The 18979-nt window shown below is 39.5% G+C and overlaps 2 protein-coding genes and 1 pseudogene across 5 annotated transcripts in view; all 3 read right to left on the bottom strand.

The window, feature by feature from the left end:
• Positions 1-259: 259 nt before the first annotated feature.
• LOC103706276 (cytochrome P450 CYP94D108 pseudogene) lies at positions 260-2526 on the bottom strand (annotated as a pseudogene). Its single transcript, XR_015968243.2, has one exon. The product of XR_015968243.2 is annotated as a cytochrome P450 CYP94D108 pseudogene (transcript).
• A 4571-nt stretch (positions 2527-7097) lies between these two features.
• Positions 7098-8426, bottom strand: LOC103706279 (putative carboxylesterase 17). The gene has a single exon (XM_039124726.3). The coding sequence runs from the start codon at positions 8312-8314 to the stop codon at positions 7280-7282; it is 1035 nt and encodes a 344-aa protein (XP_038980654.3). The 5' UTR covers positions 8315-8426; the 3' UTR covers positions 7098-7279.
• Positions 8427-10508: 2082 nt separating this feature from the next.
• Positions 10509-18979, bottom strand: part of LOC103706280 (protein DGS1, mitochondrial-like) — a 32631-nt gene continuing 24160 nt past the window's right edge. For 2 of the 3 annotated variants that reach the window (XM_008790337.6, XM_088703202.2), the window contains exons 12-14: positions 16616-16726; positions 10873-10973; positions 10509-10791 (exon numbers count right to left, since the gene is read on the bottom strand). In XM_008790337.6, coding sequence (XP_008788559.1) covers positions 10671-10791; positions 10873-10973; positions 16616-16726 — 333 coding nt within the window. In that variant the 3' untranslated portion in view covers positions 10509-10670. Of the gene's footprint in view, positions 10792-10872; positions 10974-16615; positions 16823-18979 lie in introns of all 3 variants that reach the window. The other variant, XR_015968242.2, reaches the window with a different exon arrangement.

Genomic DNA, 18979 nt, shown 5'->3' with positions numbered 1-18979 from the left:
TGACGGGTTATATGAAGATGAGAAGATCAATGAAATTTTTTATAAAAGTAATAAGAAGAGATTAAGAAAACTTATGTTTAAGTAGATCGTGTTGTCGTTATTTTTGAGAAGAAAATGGCTTTGTCGTGTCTCATTTCATGAGATATAGAAACGAATACAAGCAGAAGAAAAAACTATAAAACATAAGACAATTTAAAAGAAGAAAAGTTGATGGCCATCTTAGGGAATAGCATACAAGACCCTTCTCAACATAAAAGAGTTAACCATCCTAACGACTTCTTGAAAATTCTTCCTGTCCGGCCAAGCCCTCCAACAAATAACCATAGAAAGAGGGGTAAAACTATGACAATATAGAACTGCAATAGCAAAACTATGACAATATAAGCAAAAAGTTATAAACTACATGCTGATTTTTCCATAATACAAATATGATTATTTTTTCATGCGACTTCGCCCTGTTAGTTGATCAGATCAACTCTCTCTCTTTCTCTCTCTAACCTGAATTGGCAAACCTCCTTTCATCCTCAGGGTCAGTGAGAGTATGTATTCTGGAGTTTTGTCCTTCCCCACAACATTGAATTCAAATTTTTCAAGCACACAAGCTGCAATCGATTTCATCTGTATGTATGCCATCTCCTTCCCCAAGCACATTCTCGGACCAGCGTGAAACACTGGATATTTGAATGGATTTTCTGGCTGGAAAATCCCATTTTCCAACCACCTCTCCGGCTTGTAGTTGTTGCAGTCCTTCCCCCAGACGTCCTCCAGCCTTCCAAGAGCATAAGCATGGTATGTCACAAACCATCCTTTATGCACCAATGTTCCGTCTGGCATGGTGTCATCTTCTTTGCAAGAAAGCGTGTCAAGGGCCACAGGGGGATACAACCTCATCGACTCTGAAATTGCAGCATGAAGGTAATGCATCTCTCGCAGCTCATCAAAACTAAATGTCTCGCTTGCTTTCTGATTCAGGGCCCGGATCGATCTGACTTCGTCTAGTATCTTTTTCTCGACATCAGGTCTTGCCGATAGGAGCCAGAAGAACCATGTCAGTGCTGATGATGTTGTCTCACGCCCAGCTGTAAGGAAGCTCACCACCACATCTCGAAGATATTCTTCAGTGTTATCTTTATTTGAAGTGAATCGAGACAGAAGATCACTAAAGTGATCCAAAGGCCTTTCCTTCCTTGATCGAATGATGTTTGTGGTGTAGTCGTTGATGATTGAAATTGATTCTTTCAACCGTCTCTCCGAGCCGATATTTAGCAGCTTTTTGATCCTCCAGGTGATATCCAGCGCATCCAGGAATCGCTCCACAACAAGGTTCTGCGCTTCTCCAAAGGTTTTCATGAAGCGTGAGGAGATTGTATTGCCAAACCCCTCTTCTGTAAGGCAGGCCGGATCTTCATTGAAGGCCACCTGGCAGATGTTATCGAATGCAAAACGCTCAAGAACATCTTGAAAGTCGAGAGTCTCGTTCTTTTTGCTGGCTTTCTTCAGCAGCGGTAGCAGTCTCTGGACTACCTCATGCTGGACTGTGTCCACCACGAAGTTACGAAGTGATCTTGTATTGAACTCAAAGCTGGCCGCCTTCCGCTGCAACTTCCAGCGCTCACCGTCGGAATTGAAGATCCCATGGCCAAAGAAATCCTCCAGCATTTCGATGTGTCTCTCGCCTTTTGGGTAGTTCTTGAAGTTGGTTTTGAGCACGTGTTCGATGTTCAAGGGATTTGCAGTTTGGATTCCACTGACCTGCCCTAGGCTCTGGAATACTATTGTATGCGTCGGGTTCTTGATGAGGGCTTCAGCTGTCCATTCAAGGAATCTGTGACGGTTTTTGAGCAACTGGGGGAGGTTCCCCAGCAGTGGGTAGGCTTGGAGTTCTCCAGGGGTTGGTTTCTTTGCTGGGTTTTGATACCAGAAGATGAAGATGAAGAGGGGAATGAGGAAGAAGAAGACCGACTGTAGGCATGAAATCTCCATATCTTCTAGCCTACCAAAGTTGGAAAATGCTTGGTGTCTGATGTTTCGGTTCTGAGGCTTCACTTACTCGTCAGGAATCAGGATTAGCAAGATCTAAAAAAAGATAATGGTTGTGAATTTGGGATCTTGGGCATGTGCTGTAGAAGTTTTGCTGAATTGCTTGCAGCCAAAGGGGTTGAAGCATTCCCAAGGGAACTGAGTCTGTGTAGAAGTCTTTTGTAGGTTCATTTGCTCTTTGGGAATCAGGGTTTCTGAAGTCAAAAATTATGGCTCCCTTGAATTAGATAAACCACTAGAGCATGAGATGCGCCGTGGAAACGTGGAGCTTCTGGATGCACTTCTCCAGAGTTTGGATTACATGGTGGAAAAAATCAACAAGCCACAGCAATATAAACAAATATAACTTATGGCTGCCAAGAAGTCTGGCTGCCGTAACAAACTTGTAGCCTGGGTTTTTTTTTTGTTTGAGGAAAGAAAATTTAGCTGATGGAAGACTTTGCACATTGGTGTACTCTTATCCTTTTTCAAACCAAGGTGATGTTTGAGGCTAAAAAGCACTATGATATCAAGACATATGATAAAACGAATATCATATTCGACTATGACTGGTCACCTAAGGGCGGCTTTGGATATTCCTGCATGAATATCCCATGGGAATTAAGTCTGTTGGCTTTCTCAGCTTGCATCTTCTAAAGGTCTAGAATTTGTTGGTCTGCAGAACAAAAAATTATGAAGGTTTTATTTTTTTTCCTTCCCACATGATTCGAGCTGGGAGGGTACTATATTAATATAGGCCATGCTTGAATGGGTTTTTCAGTCGAAAATACAGTCCAAATCCTATTGGATGATCCAGATAGATCCTAAATTAAATGAAATGACCTGATCCTCTTGCAGCATATAGAAATACGAATTCTAATTAAATGGGGTACCTCTGCCTCTTATACCTTTCAGATTAACCAATATATAGAAAAAGAAAGAAAAAAAATTCTATTGAAATGTAGTTTTTATTCACGAATCAGAATTGCCTTTCAGAATCTACAACTGTCTAAAAGGTTCAATATACATACATTATCGGACATTTTGAGCAACAGTCAAGAAGATTTCATGAGAATTGAATTTTTTCGAATAGATGATATAATGAGCTTGAGTATGCTAGATCTTGCGATGCATGTGGATGGCTGTGATATAAGTTTTCTATTTACTCTATAAATATATTATTAATGATTTTTAAGAGATAAGAGGTGAGAGATTTTTGTAGAATTATGAAGCAACCATTTATAGGAATATACCACTAAACTTTACCTCAATGACATAGCACTTGGGGTGATCCTTGCATATATAAATTCTCATTTTTGCGAGCAATTGCCCGGTCTGCATAAGAACCTAAGCTTCGGCCCTCCTTGTTCCTAAAAAAAAAAAAAACTGTGAATATTACCTAGAAATTTTTGTTTCGTACCTTTTGTTTAGATTTATTTGCATCTTCTTATATAATGCAATATATTTTTCTGATTTTATTTGTTCTATTTTGGGTGTTTAGTTTTAAATTTATAGATTTATACTAATTTTTATGCTTATTTTTATTTTTATTCAATTTATTTATATTATATTTAATTGTTTAATATTTTTGGCAAGGGATCTTTAACACTTATCTTATGTATCTTCTTATTTCATTTAAATTTTTATTTATGTTATAGATTTTTATTTTGTTCTAATTTATTTTATTTAATTTTATTTTGTATTTGGTTATAGCGGTGACAGTGGATCAGATAATATCCGTCGGGATCGGTTTTTATATTTAAATTTATCCGAATTTAGATAGAAATTTGAATATCTGACTAATATCCATATCTTTTAAAGAAAAACGAATATGGATATAGATAGATAACTATCCAATACGTATTCGAATATCCAATTCAATTTACAATTCTATTTAAATTTATATAGCATCATATTTTTAAAAAAAATTAAATAACTATATTAACATACTATTAACTGGATTTACCTTCCACTTAATAATATATTGTTCGGTGGTCATAAAGTTTAATTATCTGACTTATATCCAACTTATATACATGTATTCGATTAGCATTAGAACAAATATAGATATAATTCTTTGCATCCGGTTAACATCTGTATCCATATTTGGAATAATCAAACAAATATAGATATAGATATACTAGTATCTGATCTAATTTCAGCCCTATTTGGTTTTGTATTCATTATTAATATTTTTCTATTTTTCTATTTATTTTAATCATGACTAAAAATAAAATAAATATATAGCTCAATCAATTATATCTTATTTTGATTGCCATTATTTTTGCCCGATATGCATCTGATGTGCCAAATTGCCGGTACTATTTTATAAAATAAAAAAAATATCCCAAATCAAATTCTGTCTATAAAAATGTATGGCCAAAAAGTTTTTAGTAATTATTGAAAAATATGATGTAAATTTTGCAAATATTTATTACTTATGCAATTTATCTTGAACTTTCAATATCCATGTCTATATTTTAGATTAGAGATCAGATTAGTTGGATTCCTTTATAAAAAAAACTACTTAGTCTACCATCAAATATTTAAAATATCAAGTCTCTTTATCTTGTATCTCTCCTTTCCTAACATAGTCCTCCTAATAAAAATTCCCCCAACCCATCCCCTCTCTCTTCCCCCCCCCCCCCCCCCCCCCCCCCCCCCCCCACCAACCCTCCTACCTGAAAAGGAAAAAAATTGAAGAAAATGCTCCACCAACCAGCCCCTCCTCTCTCCACTCTTACACCCACATCCCTTCCTTGCCTACTCTCCCCCCTTTCCTTGCCAACCCTTCTCTTTTTCCCTCTCTCTTCTCCTTCAATGAAGTCTACTTCATACTCTGTTTTTTTTTTGTTTAATTTTGTTACTTTCTAATAATATAGTTGTTATGTTTGGTGCAGTTTCAAGATCAAAGTAGTTTGCTAGGATAACGAAGAACAGAATTACAAGTTTCAGTATTTTGGATTTTAAATTTTAGCTACTATTGAGATATTTATAGTAGAGATGAAGTGTTAGTTTTGATCTTAGTAATTTGTTTAGCTTCTTTTATATCCTTATCCTTATTAGATAATTTTTTAATACTTAAAAACTTAAGACAATATTTTTGAAAAATCTCGTGGGACGACTAAGATATTTAAGTCATCAACTATCAAGTCTCTTTCTCTCTCACCGATCCTCTCTCCTCTCTCCCTAATATAATACTCCTCCTAATAATAATAATAAAATCGCCCCCACCAAAATCTGCCTCCTATCTCTCTAGGATCTACCAAGAAGGAAAAATATCCCCTACTCTCCCATCAATACATCTATTCTTTGCCGGCGAGTCGCCATCCACCTGCCCCCCCCCCCTCCTTTTTTTTTTCCTTTCTTTCTTGCCCATGACCAACATTGATTAGAGATTTAAAGGTACTTTCACTCTTTCCTTTCTAAATTAAAGACCGCAAGTTGGATTAGTTTTTGCAGCAATGTATGCTTGAAATCACTAATTTGACATCTTGAATTTTAATCTTTAAACTATTGTGCGTATTTGCTCAAGGATCCAGCGTGTGTTTCTATCTTATTACTTGATTTGCTTAGATTCTTTGATGTTCTTATTCTTCTTAGACATATTGTTTAAATACTTAAAAGTTCAAAAAGTATTTTTGGAAATATCAGCATATAGGTTTAATAAAATTTTTGCCTTTTTCTTTTTTATTCTTATAATGAAATAGCAGTTAATACTTCTACGATACATTTATTCGATAATAATATGTATGTAATTAAGTTCTAAAATGTTATTATATTTGTCATGCTTGCTGTGTATTATTGTTTTATCAATTTTTATATCATGTCTAATAGATTCGAACTTTTGTCATTTTATTCTTTGGCATAACAATAATGTGGTCTCCAGTATGATTGTTATAACTATAATGTGTACAATAGAAATTGTATTTAAATATGTTACTCTTTAAAATTATATTTGGTACTTAAAACTTGTTACATAATTTATTCATTGCTATGCAACGGGTCAGCTGGATTCTATAGTAGGACTTGACCAAGTTGGCACCTAACCCTCCTTAAAAGTTGGATCCGTTGTTCAAGTCATTCTAAATTTTACAAATTATTAATGGGTCAATTAATGAACTTATGATAAGAAATGTTGGAAGTGCACCGAGGTTGTGCAAGTTGCATATCAGCAAGTTTTGATGTCAACGGATGGACTTTTCTTTTTTTTTTTTTTTTTCTGAAGGAGCAACAATGAAGGGGTATGTGTTTCATATTACATGTATTTTTTTCCAATATATCTAACATATTCATCATTTTTTCGTGATTAAGGTAATGCGATACATGTTATTGTGCGAAGTATATCTTAAGCAAATTTGGACTAGTGATGAGTATGGGTAATATTGAATTTTTTATAAATGTTATCACACGTTAATTTTGTCTAAGATTTTAGGCAAAGTTTTGATACCAGTTTGATGTGAGATAAGGCCAATAAGCTTCAGAGCAAACCGTCTCTGGTCGAAACGGTACACACAAAGAAGAAATGCCTATGCCTACATAGGAGGATTGCAGTGCACGCAGGTCCAAAACTAATGTACGCGGATTTGAAATAGCAGGAGTAGAAATGAAATAGCGGTTTGATGGGAAAGGGAAAACAAACAAGTTTCCGAGCAAACTATGTCTTAGGTTGAACCAGGGCATATAAAGGACAGATATCTAAAATTGAGACATTGGAGTTGAGGGCACACCATGTTCTGGTGATTGGTTGGGAAGTTGGTGACCATCAATTAAGAAAATGTTGAAGCAAGGTCCAATGTCTCGGTACCAGACTCTATACTAGTGCTGCACTAAGGCTGCCATCATATCTTCAATGCTCCAAGCATTTGAATTGCATAATACTTAGTATACCGGATTAGAATGGAATAACTCGCGATTCTTCTTCTACAGCTGTAATTATATGATGGAGATGTTTCTCTCTTAGGAGTAGAATACCTTCCTTCGGGAATATCTCCATGGTTGTAACTACATGAGCATGTACACTATATATATATATATATATATATATATATATATATAACCATGGCTACTCGGTAGAGTTTCTGGTAATCAACTTTGGTTCACCAGCAGGACGGAAATAATAACATAAGTCGGAAATAATATGATAACACCGACATTATGGCATCATGAGGCAACCCAAAGAGAGGAGAAATTATTGGATGGGGTTCGCAAACTTAGTGCGGTCCGACCACCAACCCCTTTCCCACCAAACAAAGCGCCCTCAGTGGCGGGCCACAAAGTCCTTGATGGCCTCGATCAACTCCCCGGTCCGGCTCGCCGAGACCGGTTCCGAGTCGACCAACTCCTCGTAGAGAAAGAAACAGTGCCCCACGTCCCGGCTCATCACCACCTCCATCTCCTTCCCCGCCCTCCTCATCGCCTCGCAGTACTCCAGCTCCCGGTCCCTCAGCAAATCCCCCTCCGCCACCGCCACCAGCAGCGGCGGCAGCCTCAGACCCTCCAACGCAGGCGCCGCCTCCCCCACCGGCCACGTGATCGGGTGGTCCTTCGTCGCCCCCATCGGCAGCGCCATCGCCGGGCACTTGTCCAGCAACTCCAGCGACATGAACGGCGTCGGCCGGTTCTCCACCTCCGACCGGCTCCGCTCCTCCCGGCCGAACCCCGGGTGGAGGAGGATCCCCCCCGCCACCCTCACCGGCGCCCAGAAACCCGCCTCCACCGCCCCCGCCCGCGCCGCCACCTCGTGCACCAGGTTCCCCCCGGAGCTGTCCCCGAGGAGGAAAACCCGCGAGAAGTCCGCCGCCTTGCGGAGCCGCTCCGCCACCGGGTGCTCGGCGCCGGTGCCGGCGGCGAGGGAGCGGAGGTAGAGGAGTGCGCGGTAGGCGGCGTCGACGGCGGCCGGGAGGCGGTGCTCGGGGGCGAGGGGGAGGACGACGGAGACGACGGCGGCGCCGGCGGAGCGGGCGAGGCGGGTGTAGAAGTGGTGGTACATGGACCAGTAGGGATGGGTGATGCAGAAGCCCCCGCCGTGGAAGTGGAGGAGAAGGGGAAGGTGGCGGCCGTCGCCGGCGTTGGTGGCGGACGGGAGGTAGAGGCGGAGGGCGGGATCGGCGGGGAGGTCGAGGACGGAGACGCCGTCGCGGGGGGAGTCGTAGGGGGGGACGGTGGCGGTGAGGAAGTGGGCCTGGGGTGGGCCGGTCCAGGCCCGGTCCACGGAGCCGTCGTTGTAGAGGCGGATCCAGCCGGGGAGCTCCGCCACCACCACCCGGTCCGGCTTGTTCTCGGTCGCTGCCATCTTTTGGGTAGAGCGAGTTGGTCTCCTGCAATCATCGCTGCCTCCGGGAGGGGGTTTTATAACGGGGTTACGGCGATTGGTTGCCGTTGGAAATTGGAAACCTAGAATAATAATATTATTATGTCCTTTATTTTATTTTAAGGAAGCTTGCTCCAGTAATATGTAGAGAAGATCTAACACAGCCATTGGGGCTGATTTTGAACATTGAGAAGGGCCCGTCGGCTGCACTAGAGAGTAGAGGCACCGCCGGCTAGGACCAACTGAAGTACATGATTTATGGGTTTCTTGAAGACTGAACAATCACAAAACTACCAGGATTTTTTTTTTTTTTGGGTATATCGGTCACTAATCTTGCTTAAACACTGCCATTTAAATCAAAAGAAAGGATGATGCTCCCAGCCTTTACTGAGTGTATTTGTACCCGTATAGTATCAAACACCCGCTTTAGCAAAAAAAAAAAAAAAAGGATGATGCTCCCAGCCTTTAGCACTTGTCTTGCATAGGAGATTTTCTCCCACACTGCCTTCAGTTCCACTCCAGAGTCTGATGCCTCAAACGTATGCCGTCCCTCCTGCAGCAATCAACCTAAAATTGTAGTCTCTGATCACAAATGCAACTCCGGCGCAGCCACCGCTAGCAGGCAAGGACTACCATTAAAGTTCATTTTTAGGTGGCGATGGGGTGAGGGCTCCCAAGAAGCAAGAACATACCCGGATGCTAAAGTAGCAAAGGGAGAGACCTAGATGTCCCTGACTAGCCCAGATAAAACAGCCATACTAGCCTCAGTGACTTCAGTGGCCTGACGGATAGCTCTATATACCACAGCCCTCAGGAGAGCCCGCCTGTCCTCGAAGACTCTGTCGTTTCTATCTAGCCAAATGTGATAAGCTAGATAGCCACTAACAACACCCCAACCAAAACCAACAGTTTTAACAGCTCAATAAAATGATTTAATTTGGTCTTTAATTTGACATGCCATTAGACAGATGTGATTTCTGTATTTTAAGATATGAAAATGAAAATTGGATTCTCAACTACATAATAAATAATATGTTATAGTGTGCCAGCTACGATGATATATCCATTTTGCGTCAATTGATGCATAGGCAACGGATCTTCAGCTTGGAGACTACCACCATCTCGTAGTCCTCTTTCCTTCCTCTAGTTTTTGTCAACTACTGTGATCATGATGCAATGGTGGCCTCATAATGGTCCCTCTACTCTGATTGCTGGAGTCGTCCTCTAAACTTTCTTTGAATGGATCAACGGATCTTATAACGCAAGTTAAAAGAAAAAAGAAAAAAATTCATTTCTTCCATGGCCGGCAACTTCGGTTAGCTCTTAAGAATCACCTTCATACGGAAGAAATCTTATGCGGCCAGGCCGGCCAGCAAACAATAGATATATGACTTCTGCACTAGACATCCTGAAGGAGCAGAACTTCTCCTTCTTGTAGCTCTGTACAGGCAATTCTTGAAGGAAAACAGGCAAGGAGCTCCACTTTCCAGCTTAAATTTTTCTGGACATTATAGCGAACAAAGACAAGTTTCTTCTAACATGCAAACTCTCAAGAATGTTCTCGCAATTCGGTGGTGTTCATGGAAAGCAGAAATTTCATCATCATCTGCCCCATTGAGCGGACGGTGATGCTCAAACTAATGAGAACGATCAAAAGTATAACTTGCTGCCAGTAGCTCGTCAACCCCAAAATCTCTGTAGCCTGTTTTCGCATTTCAATTTTTCCATCCAGCGGATGGCTATTATACACAAGCGTGCACATTACAAATTCAAGATGAAGTACTCAATGGAGGGCTATGATACTGTCACTTGACGAGCATATGACTGTCATTTTCGCATCAAATATATCTGCGTAGAATTCAGTTTCTTTTTCTTTCTTTTTTTTGCACTGACATCAAATGTTTCTGCTGAGTATTAAGTGCTTAGCATTAAGTTTTTTTTTTTTTACCGCCCATCAAATTCTTTTATAAAGCAGCTGATTGATTGGGCCAGGAATTTTTCATAAAATGATGAATGTGGTGAACCCAAGTGAAGAACGTTTGATGACAAATGAGAACTAACCATATGCAAGCATGACTAGTTTAAGTGTAAGGAGTTGATGAAATCCCAACAAATACGACTACAATTTTTTTTTTTTTTAAGTAAATACACATCAATGAGAAATACAAAATTCATGGACAGAACTGCCCTCATGAGCCTAATGATAGTTTCTCGTAATTGATTGTCGGCATCATGTTGAAAAATAGCAAACAGAAAATAAAATAATAAAAGTAAAGAGTGAGAAAGAAATGATATCAAAAGTTTGCAACATCATGGAAGATGACCAACAAGGATTGATTTACTTGCGTTTTGACGAAGGAAGCAAGCATTCGTACATCCTCTCCATCCGCGATATAACAGCAAGCTTGTATGTAGTTTTCAAATCGGGCTTCCCTATGTCAACAATATCCTGTCTCAGGCTGCACCAAGAAAAATTTCATTGGTAAATTTTGTTCTAGATTTTTCAAAGCTTCAATGAACTCATGAATCAAGCCACTAACCTTAGCCACTCGCCTGTTTCCTTTGCATGCCTTTCAACAGCCTTGTACAGACGATCAAGGCTATACAACAACAATCCAAACATGCATCGAGCATCATCATCCTACATGACAGAAAGGGATAATCTTCATGATGCATGTTAAAATCAGCACTATGGTGAGCTCATCACATGCACACATTCCATTCAAAGACATTGTCTCAGAATTGTAAGTCATGCAGAAAATCTTCCATAAGTTTTCAACCACCTTGCTTCAGTCATGAGATTATGTTTGGTTTATAATCATATGAAAGAACGCTCAATGGGTTGAAATGTTTGAACAAACTGCATGATAGATGTCCATGCACTGAACGCAAATATAAACTTCATCTTTTGAAGTGTTGATGATCGTGAGGTGTAGCAACCTGGTTTCTGACATCTCGAAAATTCTATAGAAAATGCTGGCCTAAGTTCTTGATCCAATTAGTTCTTAGTTTTCAAAAATTAACACTGGGAAAAATATAGATATCAAGAAACTTGATGCATGTGCACTCGCATAGCTTTCTGGCAAAGAATGCCTGGGCTCGAGGAATAATTGCTAATATTAAACAAACCAATAACTGGGTGATGCTTAACAGCAGTACTGCATGATGGGCAACATTTTGTTAATGAAGCTCCAATGAAAGCCTCTGTAATTGTTCTGAAGAAGGAAAATCTTCGCTTTCAGGAATGTCCTTCAACCAATGAAAGACAATTTACTGTACATTGAACAACTTAGATATATCATAAAAGATACTAAATATACTCTGAATAAGTAAATATGAACATGGCCATTTTTTATCTCCTTGCAAATCACAAGCATTTATATAACCTATTGTTTGTCTTCTTAGCCATTACAAGAATGCAGCCCTACATATATTTCCAAATTACACAATGCCATTGAAAAACTTGTTAAGCAGATAATTCCAGTGATTCTACTACTATATCATTTTAAATTTAAAATTCTGCAACCTCTCATTACATGCTTGCCAGAATTTTTACTGGATCAAGCATATACAACATTATTATGGTACTTTGAGGTTGGTAAACTTGCGACTCAAAACTGACACACCTGTTCCTACTAATTTGATTTAGAAAAGTCAACATGATGAAGATATATTTTTTAAAAAAATGCAAAGTAATAAAAATCATCAATAAAATAATACTAAAATTTTAATTTAGAAGTCAGATCACCTAGTTCAACTGTCAGAGAATGAGCCTTTTAATGAATAATCACAAGGTTTAGTTTTGATGCTTAATCTCAATTATCACAGGACAGCATTTCACTAATCAAAGACTTACAGTCCAATCCTCTTTAAAGAGATTAGGAAAATCAAAGAATTATGTTTCTTCTTTTACATGGATAATTACAATCTTATCTATAATCTAGATAGGAAGAAGAGGATATTGACTAAGACATGTTCTTTATAATGATCTTATGAATGGAATGACTAGCTAAGTCCCCTCATATAGAAAACATTAGAGGTTACAGGCACAAAAGAGAAAGGTCGAGGGCTGATGTTAAGTTGACAACCGGTCATGAAAAGTCTGTCAAACTATGAATTGACTCCAAATTTGATTTCTATTATCCGGGAATTAAACTTTGCCACTCTACAAAGTTATGGGAAAGGATAATTGAGCAAAGATTAAAAAAATAATGACAATTTCATTGAACCAGATTGGCATTTATGGCTGAAATGTTGACAATGAAGGCTATTTTCTTACTTAGCAACCGATAGAAGAATATAGAGCAAAAGGAAAAAAAACTACATACAATCATTATTGACTTGGAGAAAGCTTATGATAGGGTACCAAGAAAGGTAATTGAATGAATTTTAGAAAAGATTACATAAACAGTATAATCAATAATTGAGGACATATCCATTTGGAGCATTGACAAGTACTAGGGTTTTCAGTACAAGTGCATTTCTAGCCATAACAGGCTTGCACCAAGGATCAACAGTATGCCCACATCTTTTTTACACTAATTTACTAATTTTTGAGAAGATATACTATAGAATATGTTATTTGCAAAAGATATAGTGTTGGTTGATGAAGAAACAATTAGATTAAATGCTAAAATGGATTTGTAAAAGAAAGCTTTAGAGGATAAAGGCTTAAAAATAGTCGAACAAAGATAAGGTATATGAAATGCAGTTTTAGTGAAAGCAGAAATAAAGATGGTCCCAATTAAGATTATTAACAAGAGATACCATAAAGTGATAGATTCATTAATCGATAGACAGATGAAGATACATGTAATAAAACTAGAGTTGGTTGAATAGAGTGGAGAGGTGCCCCTGAGATATAACATGATCAATGTATCCTTGACAGCCTAAAGAGTTTATATAAAAATGAGATCCGCAAAGTCCTATGGCTTACATCATTATGCAATAAAGATGGTTTAGTGAAAAAGTTAGTGTAGCAAAAACAAGAGGACTAAGATGCATGGTCAGTGGCATACCAACGGCGGACAGGGATGTTTTCGGCAACCAAAATGAGAAACCCGCGACAGAGAGGAGAAAGGAGAAGGAAAGAGAGGAAAAGATAGAGAGAGCGGGGGAGGGAAGGAGAAGAAGAGGAACGAAGAGAAAGGAAAGGTGGAGGAGGGCCGGGGAGACGTGCGGAAGAGGGGCTCCACCTTCGGGACCTCTGTTTCGAACAAAACAAGGGAATCAGAGGCGGAGCCCCTCCCCTACCCCTCCACACGGCTCGCCGGCCCTCTGCTGGCCTCCGCTACTCTCCTCTCTCCCTCCCTCTCTCCCCTTATTTCTCTCTCTTCCTCTCTCCCGTTCTCACACTCTCCCGCCCCCTCTACTGTGTTGGAATAGGCCTGGCACGGAACAGCACGGGGCCGTATCGACCCGCGCCTCCGGGCAACCGGTCTAGGCCCCGATTCCGGCACAATAGTCCTTGCTAAGATGGATGGCTTACAAGATTATGCAATAAAGAGGGTTTAGGGAAAAAGTTGAGTGGAGCAAAAACAAGAAGACTAAGATGGAAGCATAGTAACATTATAAAGGATGATTAAGAAATGAGTATACTAGAGGAGATGGAAGCGTTACACGAATTAAGGACAAAGTAATGGTGATTAAGATGGTATGGAGCACTGTACGTGAAAATTTGAGGGGGGGTTCAAGTAAGGATTTGTACCTTAAGTTGTGCTAGAAGATGCAATAAAAGAAGAGGAGGATCTAAGATTATATGGATGGAAGTTGTGAGAAAAGATATGAAAGGTTTAAAATAACATCATCGGTGGCCCTAAATAGAAATTCTTGGCAAATGAGGATCTATAAAACTGATAAAAATAGTTGGGATAAGGCCCGATGGTTATGCTCATGGTTTAAACTGACGTCAAATAGTTGGGATAAGGCCCGATGGTTATGCTCATGGTTTAAACTGACGTCAAATAGTTGGGATAAGGCCAGATAGTTATGACTCTCGTTTAAGATGTATCACATAACAAGGTAGTCTGACAGCGAACAAGTGTGCAAGTAATACATATTATCTAGATATAAAAGTTATTAGCTCACGCCATAAAAAAAAAGATACCATTTAACAAAACTAGCATGTGAAAATTACAAACGAAATGGTGCCATTAGAAACCATATTATTACTGATTTGGTGAGTTTTGAAATCAAATTAACTTAAATTAAAACAAATTGCTTTAAATCAACAAGTTAGAAACATCCTTTATGGGGGAATATGACTTGGACAAGTTTCTAAGACTTGCCATTTCATGTGTCACAATCATAGTCAGAACTTGGAAGTTCAATAATTGGTTTTTAAAGTTCAGCTAGAGGTAAAGATTAGGACTTTAGGGAAAAAATGGAAAATTTTTCAAACGTTCAAAAAGAGTCTCAATAACCAAAAATTATGTATATCTATATATATAGGCTTTTTAAAATATTCATATGTCTACTTCCTTAAATAAGTATGGAAAAGGCAAGAATAACAAATTAAAGGGAATACACCACCACCAACAACAACAACATATGGTATCGTTAGGTCATAAGATACAAAGATTTCTTAAAATTAGTCGCAAATGAATTGTAAAATGCTATAATTTGTGAACACTTAATTTAGTTCTGGTTTGCGATACTTATGGAGAATAATTGGAGCCAAGGAAAAAAAACCAAGAATAATTCAAGAATTTTTCCTAGAGAACATTGTTATAATGGTCATGATAAATTCAGTTACACTCATAGACTAAACCAAGCTTCGTATATTTTGCATGGAAATATAAATCACATGGAATTTCTACTTGCAAGTAGACTTGCATGGACATAGAAACAATGGCCAGATTTTGCCCCAACTCAGTGTTTAATTCGACAAGAGAAATAAAATCCAAATACCAAGTCACATAGAAATAAATATTTGTAAACTTACATATGTTAATATCTAAGACTGTGGCAATGAATACTTAAAAGATAGTACTATTAAGGTGTGCATTCTTCTACATATTCTTATATTTTAAAATGACCATAAGAATTATACATGTCCAACTCTGCCGACCAACAATAAATGAACTCCATAAGTATCTAACTGTAATTAACACTTCCATAGTGTAGCAAAAGCATATCTTGCTAACCATCTTGCACCAAAGCCGCTTTTGCAGTCAAGATCAACGTATGCCGAACCGGCCCGTACCGGCCGGTACGGGCCGGTACAAATCGGTCCGGCTAGCTACCGGTACGCCGGAGCCGTCGAAACCGGTACAGGCCGGTTCCTTGCCGGAGACGAAGAAGACGAGGAGAAAAAGAGAGAGCGAGGGGAAGAGAGGGAGGGAGCCCACCTTCGGCCGCCATCGGAGAGCCGCGGAGGGGCGTCGGAGGCCGGTGGGGGGCGGCGGAGCCCGGCGGGGGACGGAGGAACCCGCAGGGGCGCTGCGGAGGCCGAGGCCGCGGTTTTAAATTTGAAAATTTTAAGTGAAGTCGACAACCGATTTGCCGACTTCACTTAAAATCCCCAAATTTAAAACCGCGGCTGCATCCCCTGTTTCTTTCGAAACAGTGGACGCGGCCGCAGCCTCGGCCTCCGCAGCGCCCCCGCGGGTTCCCCCGTCCCCCGCCGGGCTCCGCAGCCCCCCACCGGCCTCCGACGCCCCTCCGCGGCTCTCCGATGGCGGCCGAAGGTGGGCTCCCTTCCTCTCTTCCCCGCGCTCTCTCTGGTTCTCTTCTTCTTCCCCGGTTCCGGCGGAGAAGAGCTTCCCGGTTCGTACCGCCCAGAGCACGGTACGAACCGGCCCGTACCGGTCCGGTAGGCAACTGGTACGCCTACCGGATCCGGTACGGCGGACCTTGGTCAAGATAATATAAGCAAGTCTTTTATGAGACTTTTCATGTTCAAGCTTTGGTCATTATTAAAGGATTGTATCACATGTTGAACAATATAAGTTTCAGATGGCATCTAAAAATCAGAAAAAAATGACAACTAGCCCTCACCACATGCATTCCTCCAGAATTAGTTTTTTTTTTTTTTTTTTTTTTTTAAAGCTTATAACTCTAGGCCTGTATCATATTGCTTTTTTTGGGGGGCTAAAATAGGCCTGCATCATATTGATAATACTAAAAAGACAGAAATATATAGTGAGGAATGCTGGAGCTGTATTATATTGGATGCATTGCAATGATATTTTCAGATCAGACACATGCCAAAAAACACACTCAAAAACGACTATTTACACATTAGCTATTAACAAAATAAGGTAACTATAATTCAAACTTTACCATTCCTTGATCCATGCAAGTTTGAAACTGCATGAGCCTTTTCTCAACTTCAACCATTAAAAGCCTTCTTTGTCTGCGAGCAATCCTTCCTCTGCCTTCTGCACTTTTGTCCTGATTTATCTCAACTTTTAGTAATTATGTCACATGTTGCACAACAAAGATTAACAATGGTGTGTCTTTTGTTGAGCCTACAATGCATACAATTTTCTGCAAAGCAAGTTTATAAGGGAAATGTGGAAACAAATTTTGTGCAGGATTCATTAAAAAATATTCGCAGCTACACATGTGCAGACACATTATGTTCTGAACATATGCACAAGACAATAAGATATTTACGTATGTATGTAACAGAAAAAAAAAGGAAAAACATGTCATGATGATGATTCAAAATGTTTCCACCAACAAGTTTTAGACATCGCAAGATTCCATAATGAAAACAGTAAGCTCAAGTTGTGATGAGAAATGTGAAAATGAGAAGTACAGAATGGATATGCACAACAATGTTCATAGTATGACATATTCATAGATGACTCCACATCTTTGCACTGTATTAGTTGTCACAACTAAGGCAAACATGCATAATATGAACAATCTTCAATTATTAAGACAGATAGCCCAGATAAAATCTAAGTCTTTATATGTATTTTGAGAAAGAGAAAGAAATTCAAGAAGTTGATGCTGGAGTCCAGTGGTGGTTCAACATCCATTAACTGAACTGTTCCTATTGTCATAAACACCTATGCTTGACAGAAGTCTATCACATTGTTCGAGGAACCCTGGATGCTGTCGGAGTAAAGGATCATCAACAAGGGCGTTCTAGGGTATTGTAGATTCTTATCCAAGATTCGTATCGTTTGATGATGCCATGTGAATCACTAAAAACCTGTGAATTGTATGGCTAACCCAATAACGAAAGTTTCGGACCATCTCCACATCACCTGTTCTGGAAAAAGCCCAAACCAATAAGCATGCTCCAACTTTTTCAGACGACCCCCTCTGCCACTGAACATTAGCAAGACTGCTGATTTTCTTTAAAATTGCCTACTAGGAATAGATGGTGTATCTATAACAATTACATCCATTCAATAAGTTAAATCTTATCCATTCATGTCTTCAGCATTTGCACATGCTCAAATCTAAAACTACAACAACACCATCACTTGGGTGCTGGGTGCAATCATCTCCACATATTCTTGTTTTTGTATGTGATGAAGGTGCATAACCAATAAAACGAGGAGATAACAAATGGTGCCATAATTATTCTAGAGTAAGCAAACTCCTAACTTTGTGTTGCTGAAATTGACTTCCACAAATCAATGAGGATAGTCGTATGTCTAAAAAAGATTGTCAAGACAGCTAAAAAGTCTGAGTTGGAAGGAACCCCGACCACCTAACCACCTAGGCAGACTGTCTAGCAATTTAGGTGGTCCATTCTTGAAAAGGCAAATAAAAACGGTCAAAAATAACACAGTTTATCCCATAAATAACCAAATAGCCCATTAAAGCAGAATAGGAGCTTAGATTAGTCAAATACATATCCCATAACATATAAATCCACCTAGTCAAATATAAGAGTGATAAATCATAACAAAATTGAATTATTAAAAATTAAACCTAAACAAGTTCAAATTTCTCAAGTTTTCACTGAAAAAAATCCATAAGTGAATTAAAATGTCACAATGATTGCAAGAAAGAAGTTGGAAAAAAAAGAGAAAAAGCAGGAAAAAGGGGAAAAGAGACCCGAAGGAAAAGAAGATGACAACGAGAAGAAACAGGAAAGAAGAAGAAGAAAAAGATAAGAAAAATAAAGGAATTTTCAAATGAGAGGAGCAAGATGTAAAAGAACCAGAAAAAAAGAAAAATCCTCCAAAAGAGAAGGAAAAGAAGAAGAAAAGAGGAAGAAAAAGGGTGAAGGAAAGCGACCAAGCGGAAGTATGAGAGGACAAAACAAAAATCATAAAAAAGAGAAACTTTTGAGGCCTTCAGGCAGTTAGAAGACTCCTGACAGCATGGACTACCATACCGCCTGAACCACTCAGTATGAGGTATACCGTATCATACTAGGTTGAAACCAGTACAAAACTCATGTTTGGGTCAGTACAAATCCTATACTACCTTGTACTGAGATGTACCGAGGTGCGTTCCAACCCTATACCGATGCATACTGAGATAAAAAGTAAGAAAAATCGTTAGAGGGTGGGATGCATGGTATGCTGAACGGGCCCATATTGGCCGGTTCAGCCCGTATTGGACCGGTCCGGTCTCTAACCGGTTTGGTACAGTGGTGGAAAATGGTTCTGGCCCTATAGGGCCAGAACTGAGCGGTACAGAGGGCGTACCGGTGTGAACTGGATCATATCAAAC

The sequence above is a fragment of the Phoenix dactylifera genome, chromosome 8 (genome assembly GCF_051530095.1).
Source record: "Phoenix dactylifera cultivar Ajwa chromosome 8, Ajwa_hap1_PhDact_Kaust_v1.1, whole genome shotgun sequence".
In the NCBI taxonomy this organism is placed as follows: domain Eukaryota; kingdom Viridiplantae; phylum Streptophyta; class Magnoliopsida; order Arecales; family Arecaceae; genus Phoenix; species Phoenix dactylifera.
The sequence above is the reverse complement of the archived record's forward strand: the minus strand, read 5'-3'. Positions and strand labels throughout refer to the sequence as shown.